At 33.3% G+C, this 24,820-nt stretch overlaps 1 protein-coding gene across 6 annotated transcripts in view; it reads left to right on the top strand.

Annotated features, from left to right (window-relative positions):
• The window catches only part of LOC129271776 (adhesion G protein-coupled receptor L2-like), a 42,275-nt gene that overhangs the window by 12,411 nt on the left and 5,044 nt on the right, over positions 1–24,820 (top strand). The window contains exons 8-18 of one of the 6 annotated variants that reach the window (XM_064106747.1): positions 663–765; positions 1,526–1,679; positions 2,261–2,327; positions 3,156–3,222; positions 4,012–4,109; positions 7,471–7,557; positions 10,541–10,588; positions 15,341–15,370; positions 17,226–17,394; positions 18,551–18,679; positions 19,252–19,345. In XM_064106747.1, coding sequence (XP_063962817.1) covers positions 663–765; positions 1,526–1,679; positions 2,261–2,327; positions 3,156–3,222; positions 4,012–4,109; positions 7,471–7,557; positions 10,541–10,588; positions 15,341–15,370; positions 17,226–17,394; positions 18,551–18,679; positions 19,252–19,345 — 1,046 coding nt within the window. The remainder of the gene's footprint in view (positions 1–662; positions 766–1,525; positions 1,680–2,260; positions 2,328–3,155; positions 3,223–4,011; positions 4,110–7,470; positions 7,558–10,540; positions 10,589–15,340; positions 15,371–17,225; positions 17,395–18,550; positions 18,680–19,251; positions 19,346–24,820) is intronic. The other 5 variants (XM_064106751.1, XM_064106750.1, XM_064106748.1 and 2 more) reach the window with 5 other exon arrangements.

The raw sequence follows: 24,820 nt of genomic DNA, 5'->3' as shown, positions 1-24,820 counted from the left end.
AACAGTTGTTATACAGAAATCACATATTATTCTTTCATGAAGTGCTCCCCATGTCTAGAATAGTCAAGGAATGGGGATTTTTTTTTTCAGAAGGAGAAAGGACCTTTGGACCATCTTCCTTTAAGGACCATTTTCAGATGGATGTATAATCAAGAATTTATTTTCCTTTTCTTTTTAGGAAGGATATATCTTTGGATTGTAAATGGTCTTAATTTGAACTAATTGAATGAATTATCTCTAGATGCATTAGAATGTTACGTCTTTGCCCCGTTTTTGTTCAATAATTTTTTTTAGGAGATCTTGGAAATTTCCAATTTTACTTGTCTATAAATTATCTTATTTTACAGAATATTTTGTAACAATTTTTTTGGAAGGGTGTGACGATACTGACAGAAAAAAAATTATGGAGAGAGAAGTTGATAGAGAAACATCCTTTGAATACGTGGATGACTTAATTTGATTGTTGGGTAACAGTAATATGGTTCGAAACTAGAACAATACAGAGATGTCATATTTTGGCTACAATTGTACCATATTTTGGTTATTGCACAACTTCTAGGGAAGATGAGACTGATGATTTTTTTCTGACGATATAACAGTTTTTTTTTAAAGGAATGTTTTAGTGTTTGATATGATTTATCTATTCTTTATATTTCTTACAGGAACCTACAAAGTGACCGTACAACAATTCATAAGAATCTATGCCTCTCGCTAATTATGGCCGAGGTCATCTTTGTAGCTGGTATTAGCCAAACAGCCAATCGGGTAAGCTAGATTTCATCTTTCAGTAATCACCTGTATAGGAAGACTCCCTTCCTTAAAGCATCCCCTTGTCATGTATACATCAGATTCATTGTTCCATCGAGTAATACACCCTCGAACCCGAGATCATTTAGTCTATAAATTGAAATGAAATTTATTTTAAGATTCCCTGGTCTAAAATAAAAGTCGCCTGTCTGTAAAGACCACTTGATACTGATATAATAGAACTTATGCATTGTTGTCATTGTGCCGCCATCTTAGAGACTGAAGCCAGTGGTGATTTACAGCTGGCGCATCTCAAACATCTCTGTCTGCTTGTAGTCCTATATCCTCTGAGGGCGGACGTTATGGCCCGTATTCTGAAGTCAGGTTTAATTTAGACCATGGTCTAAGTCTGTGCTAAAATTATGGGGAGCCAAAATGTCTAACATTCTGTTTATATTATATATTTTTATGTTTACTATATTGCTTCATCTTGCTTTCATAATGATGAAAAATACTTTAGTTATCATTCCCAGACAATTTGGGTGTCGTATGAGTTAATAAATTGGATGTGTACTGTTAAGGATTTGTGCGCCAATCGGCTCTCCATAGTTAAACCACAACTTTAAACCATGGTTTAATTTAAACCCGAGTTCAGAATACAGACCTATCAGATTATGTAGTCATAGTATGCATAAGGTCTATATTCGGTATTTAGACCAGTCCTCAAAGAACACATTCCTGTGATTCTTTGTTTTACCTTTTTTTCCTCCCAATGCAGACGGTTTGTGCGGTGATCGCGATACTCCTGCATTACTTCTTCCTCTCAGCGTTTGCTTGGATGTGCTTAGAAGGTATCCAGCTGTACATCATGCTGGTCGAAGTCTTTGAAGCCGAGAGTTCAAGAAGAAAATACTACTATCCGTTTGGATATAGTAAGTTGAATATTCAAATTTTTTTGCAGGAGTTTCTGCATTTATTGTGAAGTCAAAATAAATTCATAATACATAAATATAATCGTAGTATGACATTAAAGTACATTGTAATGTGACAAATTTATAGCAGTGTCATAACAAGATTTAGACATGAATACAATTTAAGGATAAGACAGAGTAGTGAAAAACAAATGCAGTGGCGAACTATATAGGCAAAATAAATGCTTGACTAATAGCAGTTGCAAAGATTATGTGGATTGTGTGGACTATGGACCACTAATTAATCTATTCTGTATAGTGTTCATTGTTCTTATCAGACTTCTGTTAGCAAAACAAGCTTATCTATTTGTATATTTTCTCATTTTCCTATTAATAAAAGTAAAATTTGAATGAGTAATCTGTTATCATTTATTTAGAAAATAAAAGTTTTTGTTTATATTGAAATTGAATTACATATAATTTCCTTTCTCTCACCCTAAAATGCATATCAACATACCAACATAATGTGATATGCACTATTTGAAAATCGTTTATTATTATATAAAATTTAATCTTCCTTACTTGAATTTTCTTCATTTTAGTTGTACCTTTGGTGATTGTTGGTATATCTGCAGCAGTCGACTTTGAAAGTTATGGAACTCCAGATTAGTAAGTATATTACTGATCACTCACTTACTGCCCAAAGTCCACTTTTGAGGAGTTGTATTGTTTTATTAGCCCAAACTTGGAGTAGTGTGTGTGCAGTGCTGTGTAACCAAAAGGAAACGGCGCTATATCAAATGTCTATTGGATTGGATGGGATTCTGATGGTTTTGTGATAACTCCCCATCACTTGAATATCTTCTATTAAGCCTTTTGTGCATTATCATATTTTTCACATTCTTCTTACATGTATTTTGCATATTAATGGCAAATCATTCAGAGCTATTAGATCAGTTTATTCATTACATTTTACTTTGAGACCAAAACTTGGTGGCAGTTACATAATTTTCTTGTACACCTGTGCCGACCGGACAGAAACGTTGTTAGCCTAACAGAGTGCTAATAATAAGCTCAGTCACATCTTTCGGATTGTTAAGTCAAAACATTTATTTCAATGTTAAGTAATGCATTGTTGCAACATTAGGCATTGCCGCCACATTACCGGTTGTAACAGGGCCTCTGTAAATGCACTGTTAGCGCTAACAACGTTTCTGTGCGGTCAGTACAGATTTGTAAACTGTATTTATTAGGTTGCCTCTGGAAAATCATTGGATTTCAGTTTGGTACATGTGTGTACAGTTGAACTCATTTGACTAAAGCCATGCTCATATTCAATGCATGTATGTTTGTTCATTCATTTCTGTGACAAATTGATGATGCTCTTCACATATAACATGAATAGAGCTCAAGATCATAATATTGTTTGATAGATTTTTTTTCCAGTAATCACTGTTTAATCAGTTTTCATTAAATTTTGTTTGTATTTATTTATAGCTGCTGGATGTGTGCAGAGAGCAACTTACAATACGCCTTTATTGCACCAGTTTGTCTTATTATATTTGTAAGTGCGAATTTATCTACACAGGTTTAGTAAATTCATGTTACTGATTCATTTCATCGTTCAGTAAGTAAAAGGGCAATATGAAAATATGATTGCAATAAAGATATCAGTTTTTATTCCAATAGTCAATAATCAAGGACGAACTTAGTATTGCTCTTCCTTTAGCCAAAAAATTACATCTGTGGCAATTTGCCTTTTCTTTATTATCAAATTTCTACAAAAATATAGTAGACATCATCAGAAAGGGCTAAAAAAATGTTTTAAAAGAAATTGATAATATTGTCCATATTGTGCTTTTACTTGCCGAACAGTGATTTGAAGTATGGCTTTTAATCCCAATGCTAGTAGTCATATTTTACAAATGGAAAGATTTATTTAAAGCTACCATACAACTTTTTCTTCTCAAGCACCCTATCAAACATAAATTGTAATACAAAAATATTGCACTTTAGATCTCAAAATGTAGATTTTGATAATTTACCAGAATTGCAAGATTAGGATGACTTACACGGGATGTGGTAATTTGGCTTCTATATTCTTATATGATTAGGAGGTTTATACACTAGGTTGGATTCTACAACATATGTTTCTTGGTTTGTAACAGAATAAAATTAGTTTCGTTTATATTTTCCTTCTTTTTTACTTTAATTTAAATAAATCTTTTTACCTTATATTTTATGAAATTACGATTATGCTTTATTCTTTTTATTTTTGTATTTCATTTCTATATAAATCTTTTTGTTATATATTTTCTTTGTTTTTTATTTTTATTCAAATGAATCTTTACAGGGAAATGTTCTGTTCCTATCTATGGCTCTGTTTATAATGTGTCAGCATAGCACACTACAAACCAATCCAAAGGAGAAAACACCAAAGGAAAAAGCAACGTAAGTTCCTTTCTTCTATCCGTTCAGGATCATTTTATCACCTATAAGATTTTTTTTTTACCTATGAGGATTTTTGCGTGGCTCGAAATAAATCCTTCGCTTGTGTTTGTGCTCTATTCACATGGGAAGAAATGAGTTATCAAATTATAAATATCTTGCTGCTACTGGCCCGTATTCTGAAGTCAGGTTTAACTTAGACCACTGTCTAACTCTGTGCTAAACTTATGGGGAGCAAACAATTGAAAAATTCTGTTTTTATTGTATATTTCTTATGTTTACTATTTTGCTTCTTTTTGCTTCTATATTGAAGAAAAATTCTTCAAAATTCTTCAGTTATCATTCCCAGACAATGTGGGTGTTGTATGAGTTAATAAATTGGATGTGTTTGTTAGGGATTTGTGCCCCTTTCGGCTCTCCATAGTTAAACCACAACCTCAAACCAGGGTTTAATTTAAACCCGAGTTCAGAATACGGGCCACTGTGTTCATATACCAACCGATTCCTAAATGATGCCGTAAATGATATCCAAGACTGTTTTATTCACAATTTTATTTCCTTGTAGTGTCAAATTTCTAAATTATTGTTATTTTACCCATAATCACCAAAATATCATAAACATATTATTTTTTTGTGTTAGTTTAGAGCATGCCAAATATTATTTCCAATAGCTGCATGTAAGCTCCAAATGTGTAGGATTAGCAGATAATGTATATTTAATAGCCTTATTCCCAGATCTACAAACCTGATATTTAATCTCTATAATTTGAAATTTTTTATTTGATTTTATATTTGGCAGGTCAATGAATTGTGCTGTATTTTTTCAAATTCCCTGTGTCATATTCAAGCTGAAATTTAGCTCGGTTCTATAGGTTTCATGCTCAGAATTCATCATTTTTTTAGTAATTTTATCCAGGTGATGGAAAATGGAGTGATTGTTTTAAAAGGGTGCACATTGTTTGCTCTCAGACAAATTAAAAAGATAATAATTTTGATGACATAAGAGATGTTTATCAGAGGTTATTGTAATATCAGTATAGTAATTTCTGACTAATCAGAATATCAGTATTCAATCATATGTACATCATAAATAGTCCATGTATTATATAAATATTTGTTTTCATGACCTTCATATTTCATTTCATGGTAGAATAAACCCTATGATTTGAATATATGTCTAAATAGTGGGAAAAGATATGTAATATAGATATTCTAGTATGTAATGTATGATATATGAAAAAATCTAGTGCATGATTTTAATATTCTCCAATACTCAATTTTTTCTTTATTCTCTGAAATAATCCCACACTCTACTACAATCAGATAAATGCAAATGTGATGATAAATCTTATTAGGACAGCGGAAATTAAAAACCTGTGTTTGTGCAAAAGAAAAGGCCAGAGTTGACCGACTTGTGGCATACAGGAAATAGTAATCTAATTTGCTATCAACACAATTTTTCTAATGCCAAGGAAACTAGAGTTGGGATTGGGGAGAGTTTGGGCTTATCTCCGTCTAGTATCTAGGGTCTTTCTTCTAGTCAATTTGCAAAAATTATCTTTTTAGGCAGTTGTGATGGCCAGTATAAACAACGTAAAATTATATTTTGGCCAGATGACGTTTGTGTGTAATATGCGTACTCCATAGGGAAGAAGTAAACTAAAATAAGACATAGTTCTGTCATTACTTAGAGGCAGATTTGAAAAGAAAACTAATTTAAGCTAAAATATATGATATTAAAGAATAAAAAAGAAATCTGTTCACTTGTTTGTTATGAGACCCTTTGATATACATTTTACATGAAATAATATGTTCTTTTAACATTCAAGTCATGTATTTTCATTGTAGGAAGTTTACTGTTTTTGAGGTTGCATTGGGTGAGACTTACAGCTCAAAGTATTTTGAAATTCTTATGCTGAAAAATTATTAGAAATGAACTAAAATGAAAAAGAATTATGACTGTAGTTTTCGAGTTGCACAGTCCGTTACCATCTTGTTTTAGTTAGGGGTGCAGTTCAGTGCTCCACTTTACACCCCAGTCATCACCAATCTCAGTTCCATGCCTGCCATCAACTCTCATTGTGTGATCACGCACACAGGTGATGTCGGGTAATTAAAACCACATCTTAAGACCGATCCCAGAGAAAGACGAAATCAAAAGAAATTAGGGCACTTCGAAGTTGTTGTGTTCGTTCTGACAGAAGCCTCCTTCCTCCCACGACGGTCACTCGACCCCTTGCTTCCTGCGTAATGCTGCATGATGGGAGGAAATAGGAGAGGCGTTGACCTCTGACACCCTGTGGGACCGTGATTCAATTCCAGTCATACTACACCAAGGACAGGGACCTCTGGGTTTCCTTGGAGATTTGTTTATTTTTAATAAAAAGAATGTGAAAAATGGCGAAGACAGGGAAATAAAGCCATAACCTCAATGAACCCCTTTTGTCTCCCCCTTTCCATGATCGCAATTGACCGTGAATTGGTGTCTATTGGTGACCATAGCCCCTCTCTTTGAATCGCCATGTCAAGATTTATCGGCCATGACCGACATTGGTCTTTTGGATGAATTACTTGTCTCTTTAGTGGTATAATGTTAGATTGAATCTTTCAAAATATGTGTTGAAAGATATCAAAACCTTACCAGCCCAAATTCACCAAAGAGTTTCATGATAGTGATAAGATGAATGTAACTTATGAAGTATTTTAAAATGTATTTGTATATTGCTTTGTATATATTTTAATTTTGTGGAAATAAATGAAATAAAATGAAATAGAAGCACCAAATACAAGTGCTCAATATTAGGCGCATAGAGAAAAATAGAAAATAGAAAGGTTTTGAGCAAACCGTTAAGAGATTCAACAGAGATGCAGGTTTTGATCTCTTCAGGAAGGCTTTTCCACAAAGTGGGGGCTGCGTGAGCAAAGGATCTTTCCCCCAAAGTTAAAAAAAAAAAGTTTTTTAAGCTTTGGGAATTACCATGATAGTTTGAACTTCTTGCATAGTAAAGTAATATCAAATGAAGTGGCCATATCCACATTATGAAATTATGTGGTTGGATTCTGTGTTCATGCTCTCTTGATTTTCTAGATAAAAAGCATTTCCCCTCTTCTGATTATCTATTATTATCTAATAGATATATATGCAACTTTTAGATAAAAATCATAAATAAGCTTTTCTGAAGTGGTACAAAGCTGCATGCTTTATTATTTTTTGTTACTGAATGAAGTGTATTCTGTAACAATAGGTAGATTTATTTAATAATTAAATCAGGATTGATTTTCCAGGCCAAAGGCTTTATAGACTGATATTAAACAACCTGCATGTCAATCTTCCTTGTCCCATATATTCCATTCCCTCAAACAGCGGGAAATACCGCAGGCTATCGGCGTCAATAGCACACCTTCGTCGAACATCGTCCATTTTCTCCAAGCATGGCCGAAAGAGATCAAAGTTTGTATATGTTCCTCATTTTTTTTGGAATGTCGCCCTCTATCTTCATTTGTTTTCCAATCATTCATTATTTTGTTTACTAACATCAGGAATATGGTGTTGTCATGGAAACCCTCTATTTTCTTCAGTATGATAATACATTTTCATCTCCTCAGCTCTTTTATGGATGGATTCTTGTCAATGAAAGTCCTTCATATAATCTTCTGACTAACATCACTTTCTCTATATAATTTTAAGGATGTACTTTTTATTGGAATCTCTCCTTTTGTGTATTTACCATGATTAATATCTTATTTTCTCTCTCTTTTCAAACTTATCTATCTAATTAAACCTTGGTGTGGTGTTTTGGGCAGAGTATTTCAGGTTTTTACTAATCAATTAGCACCCTCCTTCCTCTCATACACTGCATATATTGTATTTAAGTTGGTATTAACTTGTACTTTATAGATATGAAGCCAAGAGGCAGTTTTTACTTGCACGGTGCACATTCACTTTTAATGTATATAAGTGAAATTTCAAATTATTTCACCATGGCACCCCACACTAATAGAAAGAATGTTTTCATCCTGGGATAGCTTTGAAGCTGCTGAAAGGGATTACTCTTCAAGGTTCAAGGAAGCAGTATAAAATATACCGATACTAATATGTGATTGTAATTACTATATATGAAACACAAATAAACTGGACGTGTTAATCTATATTCATTTGAAGTATGAAAAGCTACATGGGATTTTATGGAAAGCTATCCAACATCACAGGGTCAATTTGAAATGTTATGGAGATTATTCATCTACTGTATTCTACTCTTATTGATAGATATATCACCGTAGATAGATTAACCTTTTTAACTGAAACCTATATTTCTGTAAAAAAAAAAAAAAAAACCTATATAGATCTTTATTACCATCTGTTGATATACATGTATATTCGGAAACCAATATTTTATCCACATTGTAATGCATTGGTGAATTATTTTTATGAAGATCAATGAAAATGCTCCTTGATTATGGATGTGTTTTGTTTGTATATATTCTATGGAAGTTTAATTAATTTTCTATTTTATTTGTATCTGTGTATGGTATCCATGCATGTATATATTCATATTTCTTCTTTTACACGAGATGACTCATTTATTCAGGGTAATCTTCAGTCTAAGTTTAAGATTAAAATGAGGTGGCGTGAATACCGATTGCCTCTTCATTTATTACATTGGGTGTAATTAAATACATAGATAAAGGTTCTTCATTGCTATGTGTTTTGGGACAGAATTCTTGTGCGCGACTGGGAAGTGAGTGGAATGATCAAAGCATTACAGTTCCATCGGAAATTGTCTCAAACTTTACTCATCATTGTGCTTTATATTGCTCATTATCAGTGTAAAAGTACAGTGATCTGACAAATATATTTCCAAAGAGAAAAATAACTAATTGAATTAAGAAAAATTGGTGTTAAACTGATCAAAACCGTGATTATTAAAGAATGTGTGCTGTTTATCACAGTGATAAAATTCTGTCTGAACTGGAATTCTATCCCATGATGCATTGCGCTACAAGAACTATAAAGGCATGTATTGCATACTTCATGCTTTCAGTTGTGAGCCAACAGAGAACAGTAACTTGTATACAAGTAACAGTATACTTTCCTTTTGGTCTTATCACGCATATGGTTTGAATGGCCTTTGTGGTCTAATTGCCATTTAGCCTATATACCAATTTGTCTAATTTTTTTATATCTATAACCAACTTGGTTCAAACCCATTAGTCCATTTGATTGAATGAATTTGAATTTGACAACATATTAAATATTTAGTGTTGTTGGTTTCATGGAATACCATGTATTTTTCTTGGGCAAATGCTGGTCCTGTATAGGACCATCCAAACTCGTCGTTTCGACGAGTGTTCTTGTCGTCTTCGGTAGAACATTTGCCCAAGAAAGATACATGGTGTTCGTGAAACCTACTACACTATTCTTCTTTGCCATGGCGACCTTCAAAAGTTACATAGTAAATGTTAAGTAGATGAAGAGGAAATAAGACAATGTGGGCATGAGAACCAAATGACTTTAAGGCAAAGTGAGTATTAGACCAAGTGATAGTTGGACCAAACAGCAAGTAGATCGAATTGATAGTAGACCAAGTGGGTCTAGCCATGATGACAATCAGTCCATCTGCTTGAAAACAAATGGATGCAAAATGGAAGGAGAACCTGCAGAGGCTATAGAGAGAAGTGACTGACATAGACGATAATGGCCAGAGTCATGCACTGATACATGTAGGCTCGTATTCTGAACTCTGATTGAACGTAAACCATGGTCTAAATTTGTGATTTAACTATGGGAAGCCAAGTGTGACATCTATTTCTATAATTTGATGATCAATTTATCATCACATATGGCAATCAAATCATTAAAGAAAAATCTTGAAATGTTAAAATCAATGCAATAATTTTCATCCCCATGAAAGGATCCCAGTATAAAACACAAGAAGCTTTGCATTGTAAAAAAATTCTTGACATGCACTTACAGCTTCACATAATTTTAGCCCAGTCTTAGACCATGGCCTAAGTTTAACCAAACGGGCTCGTCTTACAAAGAGTTGCAATTGATCCGATCAATCGTAACTCTTTGTAAGACGGGGCCCAGAATACGAGCCTCAGAGGAGCTAGAATTTCATACCCCGGCTTTAGCATGTATACAATGTAATAACCATTTGCAAAATTTCTTCAAGAAGTGGCAGTGGGATGATTCGAAATATGAATTTCTTTTGTGGTATTATTACTAAAGGCTGTACCGTAAGTTAACTATGCATGGTCTAAGCATGTTACTGGTCAATGCCCTTGATCATATTAACATGGTTTGTTATAATCTTAAATATTGGTACTTTATTTTTATACTCTCGCTTATTTTGTTTTCCCAGGCTATTTATTATGTTCATTTCCGTTGATATTGATGTGTATTGTTTTCTTTATGATTCAATTTTTTTTAGGGAGGTGGAACCTCTAGACTATTCCATGGAAAATTCTGACAAATTAGCGTAAGCTTGGTATTTTGATATGTTTATGCCTGTTTATTCCTATCTCTGTGTTGTGTGCAGTCTTGCATCTTCATCGTTTCTCTGGGAAAACCCCCCATGACAGTAATCTGCTATTCCATGTCAAAAGGAAGCAACCCTAATTTTTTTTTTCAAAATTGAAATTTTTCTTGGTTTATTCTTTGTATGCTCTACATGATGCTAAGGTATTAGAGTCACATACATAGCCCCCAATTTTTGAAATACTTTTTAAAATTTATTTATTCTCCACTCATGGGCTGGATGGCCCTCTTCAGACACAGGCTGTTCTTCTGAGGGATCCAGACATTGACATACTGACGTTCCAAAAGCAAGTAAATCCTTATATTCCCCCATAAGACAATGAGACCTTTTCCTCATTTGCTAAGAATTTATCCCACAGAGTTGCTTCCCTTTGTCATTGGAAGGCATTATTGTTGTGTTCTATTTGTACATCAGTTTGTTGTATATTTCCTCACAAAATATTAAAGTCAAATTAAGAAAGCAAAACGGTGAAAATTTCAGTGAATAAAAAAAGGAAAAAGAAAATTGCAAGATTTCTAGTAGTCTATTGTTTTGTTGTAAATTAATGTACTATATGAAAAAGTAACAGGCTGTATGCAAAATATTGCATCATTTTAAGAAAGAATCTTTACTTTTCCTGATCTTTTCGTAATGTATTTCAATGGCATTTTTCATTGTTGTGCTTTCTTTATATACTCTAGATATGGAGTCATCTCGACTCATGTTCTGTGGACTTAGTTTTTTCATACATGTATATATATAGTTGCACAAGTCAAATGTATATATTTTATACCGTATTTACTGCCTGTTATAGTGTATATCTTTTATGGCCATTAGTATCACATTATTCATGTTCTGAATGACTTTTTGAATTATAAGCATGAATGGGTGTTATTGTTCTGTGTTCATGATGTGATTATATTCTACATTTCTTCTTACATGAAATCGTCGTGTCGGTGCAGGAACGCCCTTAGCACCACACTTCCGCGCACCTCACCGATGCAGAAACGCCCTTATGCGTGCAACTAAGGGCATTTCTGTGTGCATGCGCAAAAATATGGTGCTCAGGGCCTTTCCTGCACCGACACGACAATATCTGTACATACGCATCACATATCTAGCAACATGATGTCTGGGGATTTTTTTTCCTGAAAAAAACCTCATGATTTTGCAGTAGGATTAATACCCCAACATTGAATCCAAAATAATTTCTATTAGTGCTATTACTGATTCATTTCGAAACAATGTATGCAAACATTTTGCATCAAGAATTGTTATTTGCATACAACTGTGGAATCCTACTCTTGTTCAAAATTGTTAAATGTTCACAATATGTCATCAAGTTAGATGTAGTTTAGCAGCAAAAGAGAAATATATGTGTATTCATCCGTTTGTCAGCAAATTGTTTGAGAACCATCTCTCACTCTCTCTCTTATTATGTTATAGGTTGCACTTTCCTTGCACAAGCACAGTCTCTTGAAATATCAAATTTATATAATAAATTGTGCTATAATCATATCATAATCCTGGCCAAAGTTATATGATAGGCACATTAACATATCAGAGGGTTGCATAAAACATTTGCCTTAAAAAAAACCTCTGCCAAACAAAATTATGCCATTGAAACTTCAACATTAAAAAAGTCTTACAACAAAATTTCCAGAGTTTTGATATGGCAAAAGTTTTTATGCAACGGGTCCCTGTTCATGAAACATGTTATAATAACAAATTTGCAGTAACAGTTTAAAGCTACTGAAATCAATCAATTTGATTGGCTGATAGTAACTTTGTTATAGAAATTCTCATTTCTTATTATAATAAGTCTTTATGAAACAGGGCCTGGGTCCTTGGGAATTTAAGAGCTCCATTTTGATGGTCATAATAAAACCATGATTATATAGAGTTCCAGGAGTGCCATATACATTAGAACCCCATATTAAAGGGGATGTTCACCCTGACAAAAAGTGTGTCATGAAAATAGCAGAAAAAAATATTGAAGTTTTGAGGAAATCAATCAAATAATAAAGAAGTTATTAGAATTTTAAGTTTTTGATTTAGCTTGTGACATCAAAATAGCAGCTTCCCCACATATCGTATAGTAAAAAATTAACAAAATGCCATTTTCTCAGAAAATTGAATACATTTTTAATTGTGCTTTTAATATATCAACAGACATATCATTTCATGCCCGCTCCTGAAAGAAATAAAAACAGGAGTCACCACGAACCATAACAAATTTGAAATTTATGGATTTTATATTATAAAACGTATTGGGCAGCTGCCCATATATGATGTTACAAATCAAAAACTTCAAATTCTAATAACTTTCTGAATCTTTGATCAATTTTCCTGAATCCTTCATCAATATTTTTAAAAATTATTTTTCTGCTATATTTACAACAAATCTTTCATCGGGGTAAACTTCCCCTTTAAGCTTGAACATTGGTATATGACCAAATCTTGTAATATTTTACCATGTATTATTTTCAAAGACGTCGAGACAAATAACCTGCAAATTAAAAAGAATCGTCCATGGTTTTACAGACAAGACAATGTCCCAAGTTTGGAACAAGATTTGTTTCTGTACTAGTGAGAATCTGGTGGTCTGCAGCTTCATGAAGCTTGTCGAACAAAAGATTTCCTATCCCTTTGTAACATATTTTTGTCACCCCATTGACTTTGTACCCATATTCTGAATTCTGGTTTAACTGTAAAGGGATAGTCCAGGCTGAAAACATTTACATGTATATCTTGATGAATAGTAATATTCACAGAGCAAAATGCTGAAAATTTGATCAAAATCGGATAACAATGAAATAAGTTGTGGCAATAAATAACTAATGCCCTTAATCAGTTGTCAAACCAATTGTTTTAGTTCTTGGTAGAAATTTTTTGAATAAACCGAATTTCCTATAATGAAATACAAAATAACAAGTGGGGATATGACATCATCAGCCCATCTAATGAATATTCATAAAGACATGCCAGAATTTTTTCACAGGAATAATGCAAATCTTTAAAATTCAATTACTTTGTTATTTGTTATCCAATTTTGATCAAATTTTAAGCATTTTGCTCTGTGAATTTTACTCTATTTATTGAGATATAAATATTTCCAGCCTGGACCATCCCTTTAAAACCATGGCCTGAAGGTGTGGTTTAACTATGGAAAGCCAATTGTGACATCAGTACTATAATTAGATGATCAATTCTTCATCACATTTTGCATGAATTACAAAATGTCTTTAAATGATAAATACAATAGTTTTCTTCACCATCAAAACATGCAAAGGATTCCAGTAAACACAAGAAGCATTTACATTGTAAATAAATTCTTGACACCTTTTATAACTTCCCATAATTTGAACCCAGACTTCGAGGGTGTCGCAAGAAAATATTTGCAATCATTTGCAAATATTTAGTTGCAAGTTTACAATTGATAGTTCCATGTTAGCTGTAGCAAATTAGATTACACTTCTTGTTTCAAGAAGCAGATTAGCAATCAATCATGAATTTGCAATTAATTGCAAGACATATGATTGATTAAGGGACCAAAAATATGGACTTTCTTCAAGTTTCTTGCAATAACCCATTAGACCTTGGTCCCGAAACACAAAGAATAGCGACTAATCGTACGCCTGATTTCTACGATTGATTGTATATTGTAGTCAATGGAATCAATCGTAGAAAAATGTTCTACGATCATTGCTAAGCTTTGTGTTACGGTCCCCAGGGCTTTCAAGCTGAACTGGGGTTCAGGATACAGGCCAGTGTTTTCTTGGGCCCATAACACAAAGCCTAGCAATCATTGCAAAATATTTTTTTACGATTGATTGCATTGACTGCAATGCACAATTAATCATGAAAAAAAAATGTATGATTTATCGCTAACTTTTGTGTTTCAGGACTCTGAACAATCCTGTACTAAAAGTACTGCAGTACTGTGACGTCTTGATATGTTTAGTGGTGTCTTGTGAATTTGATGAATGCAGTTTGAATTCAACATAATTATAAACACTTTGAATTTACACCTTGTAATGCATGAGTGTTAAAGTGTTGGTGTTACTGTCGTTCTAGTGTTATGAATGTGTTTTGGCTGTATCATTGATCCTCTAGTATTCAGTTTGCGATCATTCCACAATATTTGCCTGTCACATAAAGTGTTTTCTTCTTTCACAATCTATATATGTATTCTGTGCTTTTTATCATTATTTTGCATTGAAGTTATTGTGTTAAGATTCTGTACCTTTAAGTATTCATATTTTCACAATTTGTAATTCTTGAATTTCATTCTTTGTGTAATGATATATTTCAGAATGTAATGTGTATTTTCATGTAACAGATGTTGTATTGTTAGGATCAAGATTTCACCAAGTATACAAGGTGTGTTTTAAAGAGGGGTTAGTGTCTTTCTTGGTTATTAAGAAGTATGAACAGTTAATTTTTAAATGCGCAGAAATACCAGCACAAACACTGGACCAACTTATAAAAAAGATGGTAGCTTTTTTTTACTTTGTAACCTGCCAGAGTCAGCAATGGTCCCCACGTCAAATCACATGACACATTTAATTCATAGTTTAAAAGCAATTCACAGTTTAAGCTCTTAACCTTAGCCTTAACAAACTAATGCACTAACAGAGCTAACATGTTTTTTTTTTTTCTTTAACTTTTGTGTTTGTTTGCATGCATGCCTAATACCATATAACACTGTAGACTGGGAAATAGCACTGCTGAAGCATTCAAGTGAGTAACAGACAAAAAAGAGGATTTCATGAAATTCCTTTTATACAGTATAACCACACCAATGTATTATTTTATATGAATCCATTTTTACCTGTAGCAATACATGTCATGTACATATTATTGTGTATAACATTGGCCCATATTCTGATTTCAACTCTGGTTTAAAGTTTTGGTTCAACTATGGATAGCCAATTGTGTCATAAATTTCTAACAGTAGATGTGTAGTCTATCAGCTCATTTGACTGTCTTCACCATGAAGATTTAGGAAAGAGAACAGTATTAAAATTTTGACATTTTTGGCTTCTATAATTTTAGTGCAGATCGAGTCAGATCATGGTTTACGTTAAACTGGATTCCAGAATATGGGCCACTTGATATAAGAGATGTTTGCAAAGATAATTTGGTGATTTATTATTTTTACATTCATGAATCAAAACAATGCTTGCAGTGAGACTTGTCAATATTATTTATCAGATTTGGATAAATGATTTGGAATATGATATTTAAAAATATTGACTGGCTCTTCTTTCAGGGAATATGAAATATATTATTGCCCTCAAGGTCAGTCAATATTATGTATAATTATTATAGTTAAGCATTGGATGCTCTCTTGCCTGGTGACAGGTCGATGCATCATTCAATTAACCTTTCTTTAAAGGGGAATCCAGCCTTGGCCATAAAATGTTGTGTTGGGAACGAGTAAAATAAATTAAACAGAATGGTGGAAGTCTGAAAGAAATTGGACAAGCAATAAGAAAGTTATAGCTGCTTTAAAATTGAGATCACTAATACTATGTAGATTTCAAATTGGCAACTGGGTAACTAAATTATGACAAGGGGCAAGGACAACTTTCTCATAGGCCATGTACATGTACTTTATTATCAGGGATTTGTGGTTTTCTCCTAAGTACCCATTCCCCTGGGTAATCTAAATATAACCCAGGTAGTACATTGTTTTATGTCCTTATGAAAGAAAAATATAATTTGAAATAAAACTTTTGGGAAAAATGACATTTTAGCCATAATATGTAGTGGAGTACATGGAAGAGTAGTCCTTGCCTTACATCACTATGACATCCCATATGCGGCCAATTTGAAGTCTCCATGGGTATAGTGATTACCAATATTTACAACTTTTAAAAATTCATAACTTTTTTGTTGTTTGACCAATATTGTTCAAACTTTCACCTATCAACTTGTCTGATTTTTCTTCTCCTTATAAAAACAAGTTTTTATTTGGGTTGGATTCCCCTTTAATGAAATGAATAGAGTGTATCATCCAATTAACAATCAAGTTCTTACTTGTTGTTATGTCAGGCAAGCTTAAGGTTTGTCAGGAACAACATATATTATTTATAGCATACATTAAATTTACATTATATAATGCCTACCACTTAATTGTTGGCATATTATGATTTTTAAGGTATTGCATATCTCCTTGATTGCATAGGGTCTTCTATTTGAATGACAGTTGAAGGCAACTCTAGAAACTCAAGAATTTTCTCATACTGTATATGATGATGGTCTATTACATTATTGACCATCTCCCCATCCATCCCCAAACATGTCTTCAGGGGAATTCTGGGAAGATTTTTCATTGCTCCGAGAGAATTCTGAAGTTTAAAGTCTTTATGGGGGAGCTAGTCGTCCTCATGATAATGAAGTACCCATTCTGTTCATGAGTGTATACTTGATATATCTTTATGTATGTGTTTCCAAATCAGTAATATTGTGTCTATTCATGAAAGCTGATTAAGTCGAGGTCATCACCCTTATCACCATCATACTCGTATTGCTATTCCTCTAAGTGATATAACAAAGATATTCTATCAATTTGTCTTTCTCCTATACACAGGTCGTTAGTGCGAGGGGCATTGGTGCTGCTGTGTCTACTGGGGGTGACGTGGGCGTTTGGTCTCCTTTACGTGACAGACGATCTCATCGTCTTCGCGTACCTCTTCACCATTACAAACGCATTCCAAGGATTATTCATATTCTTATTCCACTGCTGCATGAATGATAAAGTAAGTTATAAACTTGCACATTTGAGGGTTGGTGATTAGGAGACAGTGGGGGGGGGGGGGGGTTACCATGACAATCAGGCGACAATTGCTCTACTATGAATTCCATCCAATGACCAACTTCAGCCCTGTATGTAACAGTATACCCTACCCTAAACCTAAAATAAAACCCTATTGCAACCCTGACACTACATCTTAAGGCCACCGCACACCTTACGACCTGACTGGTCTACGATTGGCTTGCGACTGAGTGAGGGGAGATGAATCGCAAGGAAGTCATAAGCCTCGTTACCACACACCTTGCGATCAGACTACCATGCTGTCTGCGACTCACTTATGCGCTTCTTGCTTTTTCCATAGCAACTGAGAAAATGGTGCTTACTACTGCGTATGCGCGTTATATATCATATACGCGTCGTGCAACTTTGCTGTCTGATTGGCTGGAAGTTGGATTGAGCTTGCGATCCAGTCATAAGAATTCGACATGTCAAATCCTTACAATTTTCCTTGCGATTTGTCTCTGACCAGTCCGCAACTCTCAAGCTGACAAGAGCTGTGACGTCACATCTCCCCTCACTCAGTCGCAAGCCAGTCGTAGACCAGTCGGGTCGTAAGGTGGCCTTTAGACAAAATTAAGCCCGGAGCAATTGTCGCAGAAGCAAATGTCGTGTCACCATTGGGGGATCCAGGCGGGGGTGCAAGGGATGCGCTCTCCTTGCATACTTTGAGAATTACCCATTGAACTTACATGTTAATATAGCAAAATCTAAGAAATAGTCATTCATGGCCCCTGTGTTTTCAAATGAATTCTTTGCTCCCCCTCTATTAAAAAAAATCCTGGCTCTGCCTCTGGAAGACCTTAATTCAGTAATTTAAAATGATCTTACTCCCAAGCAAGTACATATGTATGTTGTTAAGTGTTTTTTTTACCCTATAGATGATAAGACGCTGTCGTTTTTTGTCAAGATGTTTATCCAAATTAGCCAATCTCCATCAAAATAAGATAAATAAGTCCCCGATAGAAGACAGAAAGATATTCCTTGTATATTTGTGCAGGATTTGCAGTATTTTTCACCCTTTGCTATATATGTGTGTACATGTATATTTCATATTGAATTTCAAATACCGGAGTAAATGTATTGTTTTTGTTTTTTTGTAGGTGAGAAAAGAATACAGAAGATATGTACGGAACAGCACGTGGATACCAACCTGCATACGAGAGCAATACGGAGGAACATTCCTGACAAACTCAAACCAACAAAATTCCTACAGATCGAGCAGTGCTCAGGTAAGTACCCACCTTCAATATAGTTATTTCAAACAACATGTAAATCTGAATAATGCTGGTTTAATTAAGTAAAAGAAAGTAGTTGCAGCAAACAATTATTTCATGAGAAAGTCTTTAAAATCAATGTTAATTGCCACAATATTATCATAGATCTAGATCTGGTACATTGAAATAAACTTATCTTTGTGAAATCATGAAATTTTAGCTGAAAACTGATAATTTTGATGATCACAAAAAGGCGTTTGTGGGATGGTATATTATCATTACTTGGAAAAAATACCTGACATTTTATGGAATTCCATGCTTATTTTGCTCATATCTCAGCAATTACACATGTTTTCCAAGGGTCATTTGGCACATATTTTTTTATTCATACACACTTGGGAAGCTATTTTATTGGATTCTGCTCAAACTTATTTTGAGATTGTTACCACAAATTGTATTTATCTTTAAACAAAGCCTAGGAGGGTGAACCACGGCCCAACCCCCTCTTTGTTTATTCAGATATTCTGTCTCGACTATTCATCTCCCGAATATGCACTTAATATTTCTGCTTTATTATTTTTTAACAGAAGAGACCAGACAGTAAACGCTTCAGTAATACAACAGGCTCGTACAGTATGGACAATCAGAAGATATCTAATTCATCAGTTTACAGAAATTCAGGTAAAATAATAGAAATACGTCAATATAATCTAATCCTTTAGAATCACTCGATTGTTCCATGTTCTCTATTCTGTGGATGTCAATAACTCTCTTTTTAAACAACTAATGTTTGTTCTTCCTTTCTAATATGTTGATTTCTTTCAAATAATGTGATTTTATGTTTCCAATTGAAACATGATTTTGTTCCCTGCACATAATAAGAAGAACATAGAAACATTGGATGTGAAATCATTCTCAGAAGTTTGAATGTCATGACAGAATATCTGCCGGCAACTTGAACATATTCCTTGATTAATTATAAGCTTGCACCACTTGTCATATTATAATCAGGGTCATAATATCCAACGTCCCTTTGGAAGCACATAGAGATGTCATCATTTGAAAAAATGATTCAGCGTTGATTATTTTGGTCAAAGGAAATTCAAAAATACAAAAATTCAAACAACCGGTTGATACAAGAAGTTGAAAACCATTTTCTTGTCCCTTGTTATGTATACATCTCTTTCTGTTTGTCTCTCTCTCTCATCTATTGTATGTTTCTCAGTCTGTATGCCTCTAAATGTCATACTAACCCATGTGAATGTTATATCCGGTATTCCTACATATCAACAATGCTTACATTTCCTTTCATCTTTTTTTCCTTACTCAATATATACCCTTTTACCTTCTTCCTAGTAAGTAACAATAAATCTGGTATGAAACCAGTTCAGTTTTTTTTAGATGTACATTATTAAATTATATTTAAGTTCATCATTTCATGCACATGTACTTTTTCTTTTTATAAGTTTTTTTAAAGATGTATATAGAATTATTATGTAATATCCAGGTTCATCATTTCATGCTCACGAATGTCTATTTTCTTTGATATGTCTTATAATTTGCAGAGTTGTTTTGTTATTTACGGTTTTAGTTATATATGTATGTATACAAAGTAAGTGGATATTCATTTTTTTCATTTGAAAATTGTTTTTTTGGGGGGGATTTGATTTTTTTTATTTGATACAAAATAAAAGAAAATATTCCATGAGAAATAGATCTGTTACCAGTAGCACAAATGTTAGTGATAAATTTTATGCTTGATTTTTACAATTGAATGTATATTGTAGTCAATGCAATCAGTAAAAAAAATGCTCTATGATGATTGATAAGCTTTTTTATGTGCCCCTGTTAACATTAGCACTAAATTTCTGGATTAATTGATTATGCATTTTAGCGACTTCATTATCTGGATGAGACATTGTATATCATGGCCATGTATATGACATAACAGATATTCATTAAAAAAGGATATACTTAATTACAAGTTGGAAAAAAAGGACAAACAAAGTCAGGTTTATTTATCAATGTGATTTTAATCAGTCGAGTTCATTTATTAAGTTTTTTTGTCAAGGGACACTCATTTTCATTTTTTTTTTCATCATCTTTTCATCTTTCTTTCCTACCTTCTATCAATCTTCACGGTTCCAGTGGGGGAACCTATAGGGGTGACATACACATCTCCAGTTTAAATTCATCTTCACCTTCATTCATCCTTCCAGCAAGAGTATTTCATTCTTCAGCATTTCAAAGTACACACAATAGTTTCACCGATTTCTGCTCGCTATATATTCATTTCCACATATATGTATATATATATCTATATATTCACTTTTCATTTTTGCTTTTGCTTTTGAATTATTCACGCTTAATTTCTCAATATGCATAGACACTGGCACTTTTGTATATTTGTTATTTTCTAAGATATTTTCTAATCTTTTTTAACATATATAAATCATTTTTAATCTATTTATTTATATTATTTATTTACTTACCCATCTAATTTGATTGTAATTTTTATTTAATTATTTTCATGTTATTAATTAGTTATTTATTTCGGGGGGAACCCTCATTGATATATAGTAACATACCTAATACATACATTACTATATATATGATGATGGCATCATGATTCTACATTGACTCACATGAGATAACAGTATATATATATACTTTCCCCTTTTAATCACAAAACTCTCAGTATCGTTCTTTAAATAAAATAAACTTTAAACTTTGCATCCTTTTTTAGGCAATAGAATAAATCTTCTGTGTCTTAAGTCATTTGGACTAAATTCAATTTTGAATCTCATTTATTTAAAGGTTGGTGGCTCCAGCCAAAAATGCATGAGTAAAAAGTTCGGGAAATGGTCATTTCATATTTTTATTAATGTTTTACTTTGCAAACTTAGCTTATTTTCATACTGATTGGTATTCTGTTAGTATCCAAATAATAATGCCCAATTATAAATCAAGGAAAAATTAACAACATAGTATGATAGTTTACTTCAGTATTAATGTAGTTTCCCCAAGTCTTATTGGCTTATGACTGAAATATCATATTTTAACTGCTTATTAGTACAGAATAGTACTTGTAGTTCACAAGCATACTCAGAATATGCCAATATTTTCAGGTGCATTCAACTCTGCTTATGTTATGATTTCTTGGTCCTGTGTTTGAGATACAAAATGAATTTATGATTTTTAATCTATGGAAAGCCCTTTCCAAAAAAATCAAAAGTGATTGCAATTTCAAGCAATTACAAGCTGCAATTTCATGAGATTTTGGTCCATTTATGGGAAACAAGATAACACTCTCCCATTGAGGCTCCTGTATAAAATTTGAAAATCAAAAGGGGGATGGGGGGCCACGTAGCTCTTGATAGTGGCTGTGTCATTTTGGCTTGGCTTGTGTCATCACATTACGCGAATGCCCGACCGGACGCAACAACTTGAGAAAAGAGCCTCCTGAATTCCCGAAAAGTCGGGTGCAGTTCACCCGATGTTTTATGAAAATTACAAGCCATATAACCAAAGGTCGGGTAAGCTGGACCCCTCCTGTGGGGAAATTCAGTGGGTCACTTTCTCGAATAGTTGGGTTACGTGATTGCCCGACCAGACACGATAAGCCTATGAGATGGCACAAGTGTTGTGGTGTTTTCCTTACTATGTATTAATGCAGGGATGGTGTCTTCATGATTCTCATTTTAACAGGTGTTATGAGAGTAGTTATAGTGGATTTGGAATCACCTATGGCATTGCCCGTTTATATACCATGATGCTTGGCTGTGTGGGCCGCTTATAAAGTTAGGGTAAAGGTTTTCATCATCACCACCTTCCCGTATCGTGCTCTGCTCATTGGAAAAGCTCATCGAGATATGATGTATGAAATATGGCAGGATTCTTTTGTAAGACGATGCGACAGTCAAACATAGTGCTAGAATGTGAGAAACCTAATAAAAATTTGAAGGCAGCTCAGAAAAAGCTGTTCCAAATATGGTAATGATGGCAAGCTTATATTGTCTGAAAAAAAGTCTTCTTTATTCTTGTATAGAATCTTCCACGGCAAAAGAACGTTTGCTACTTGTGTAGTAATTCTAACATCTAGCTTTTTTTTAGCTTTCTTTCAATTTGTGAAATTCTGAGATACAAGGGATTAACTCTCCCAGTAAAAATGTGAATATAGTTTGATGAAGAATGTTTATGAAGAAAAAGAGATCCCAAATTTTAAATATAAATCAGATTATAGATGAGCTCCAAATTGATTATTAAGCTTATTCTCTCCCCATTTGGATAGAGGTGGGACTTAAGATGAAGACAGATGTCTGCTTTAAGACTCGCATAAGTCACATATTTTTGTCTAAAAGAATTCTAGAGAATAGAAAAAAAATGTAAAAAAGACTTGCCTTTCAGTTATTCTGCAAAACATTCGATTATATTGCTCTCTCCCAGCCGTTATAAGGTTCAGATAAAATTTGGCATGGAAATATCCTATTTTTGATTTCTAGAATGTATTGTATGACACACATCATTGTCGACTATTTTTTTTAAAAGTACGTATGGATTATAGTGAATTAGGCCATTATTGCAATACCTCTCTACATCATACCTTTACTGAGCTGTGGCAAGGACTATTAACCATTTGTTAGGAAATGGAGGAAACTGTTAGAATAAACACCCTAACTTTGAAGGAAATTCACAAATGAAATGACGGAAAATTATATTTTAGAATATGCTCACCATTTCTATTGAGTATTCTCCATAATGCAGAAACAAAAGGTTTCGCATATGTTAATGGACATCTGATATTAATCGCATTTCCTCATGTAGACTACCCTTAGGCATAATCTATCATCTTCGCGTCCTAGAGGGGCCTTGACTAGCTGTTGGATAATTACATGTAGTAAAATTTTAAAGTACATTGCCTTTTCCTATCTGCAAATGGTTGATGTGACCTTTGACCTCATATGAACGACACTCCACTCTCTGCTAGCATGAATGAAATAAAGTCATCAAACCTAATCATGCCTTGCCTGCCGCATCATCACCTTTCTCAACAGAACTTCGGACTCTGATTATCCCAAGTCCCTTTACACTCATTCATTGATCCTTTTCTTTCTTATTTTATTTCAGAATGCCAATTTCTTTATCAAAATTCTTTCTTTTGACCATTGGTTATGATTTACTTTTCTAAGTATGAAAATTTACATCCATAAATCTGAAACACATGAAACGTGATTAGTAAATAGAAAATATAATCAGTAAAAAGGCATTTTCCTATTCCAAAAAGGAATTCATAATAAATATGACTGGACAGGACATCATAGACCCTATTCACAATATTATTGGTTACTAGAAATGTTAATTTGCAGAAAGATCAACTTTAGACCTTATGGAACGCTCTGATATCACTCCATTGTTCATGATTTATGTTATATCATTAATTTTCATTTTCTTCTACTTTTGTCATTCTTATTTTTATCCTTTCTCTTCATTAAAAACTCATAATATCAGTCATTCTTTTGTTAATAGTTAAATGGTACTGGAATTTCCAAATGGAGTGACAATTAGGTACTTAATACATGTATGTGTTGGTAATATTAATCTAAATTAATTTGTATTTTGTAATACCTAATAAGTTCATGTTTCTCATTATACCATGATTGTTTTGAACAAAGCTTGTAATCACATGTCATCTAGATAATAACATCAGTGTCTTTTATTATTATTTTGAATAAACATTTATATTTATGTTTAATTCTGACAAGCTTATTATTATTTTGTTTGTTTGTAGTGATGCCTAGTACACAATCTTAATTTATTGTTAATTTGCATGTCTATTTTTATTTTCTTATATTTTGTAATGCTTTGTTACGCTGTTCACAGAAAGTGATTAATATCAGTTGCATTTTGCATGGTTTTCTAGTTTCTACTGGCTGGGCTGTGCTTATGACAAAACTTGGGATTACAAATGACCATACATCTTGTATTGCAAAAAATTATATAGAGAGAAAATGCTCTTACTAATAATTATAATTCAGTCGTGATTGGACGGAGGGAGCAAAGTCCAAAATAATCTTTGGTATTTTCATTTTTGATTACTTAGAATCTCTGAGTAGACTTTTTAAGGGGAGGATTACGTTTAAAAAGAGGATTTTTCCC

Source organism: Lytechinus pictus, chromosome 11 (assembly GCF_037042905.1).
Source record: "Lytechinus pictus isolate F3 Inbred chromosome 11, Lp3.0, whole genome shotgun sequence".
NCBI classification, from domain to species: domain Eukaryota; kingdom Metazoa; phylum Echinodermata; class Echinoidea; order Temnopleuroida; family Toxopneustidae; genus Lytechinus; species Lytechinus pictus.
Note: the sequence above shows the minus strand (reverse complement) of the source record. Positions and strands in the feature narration are given on the sequence as shown.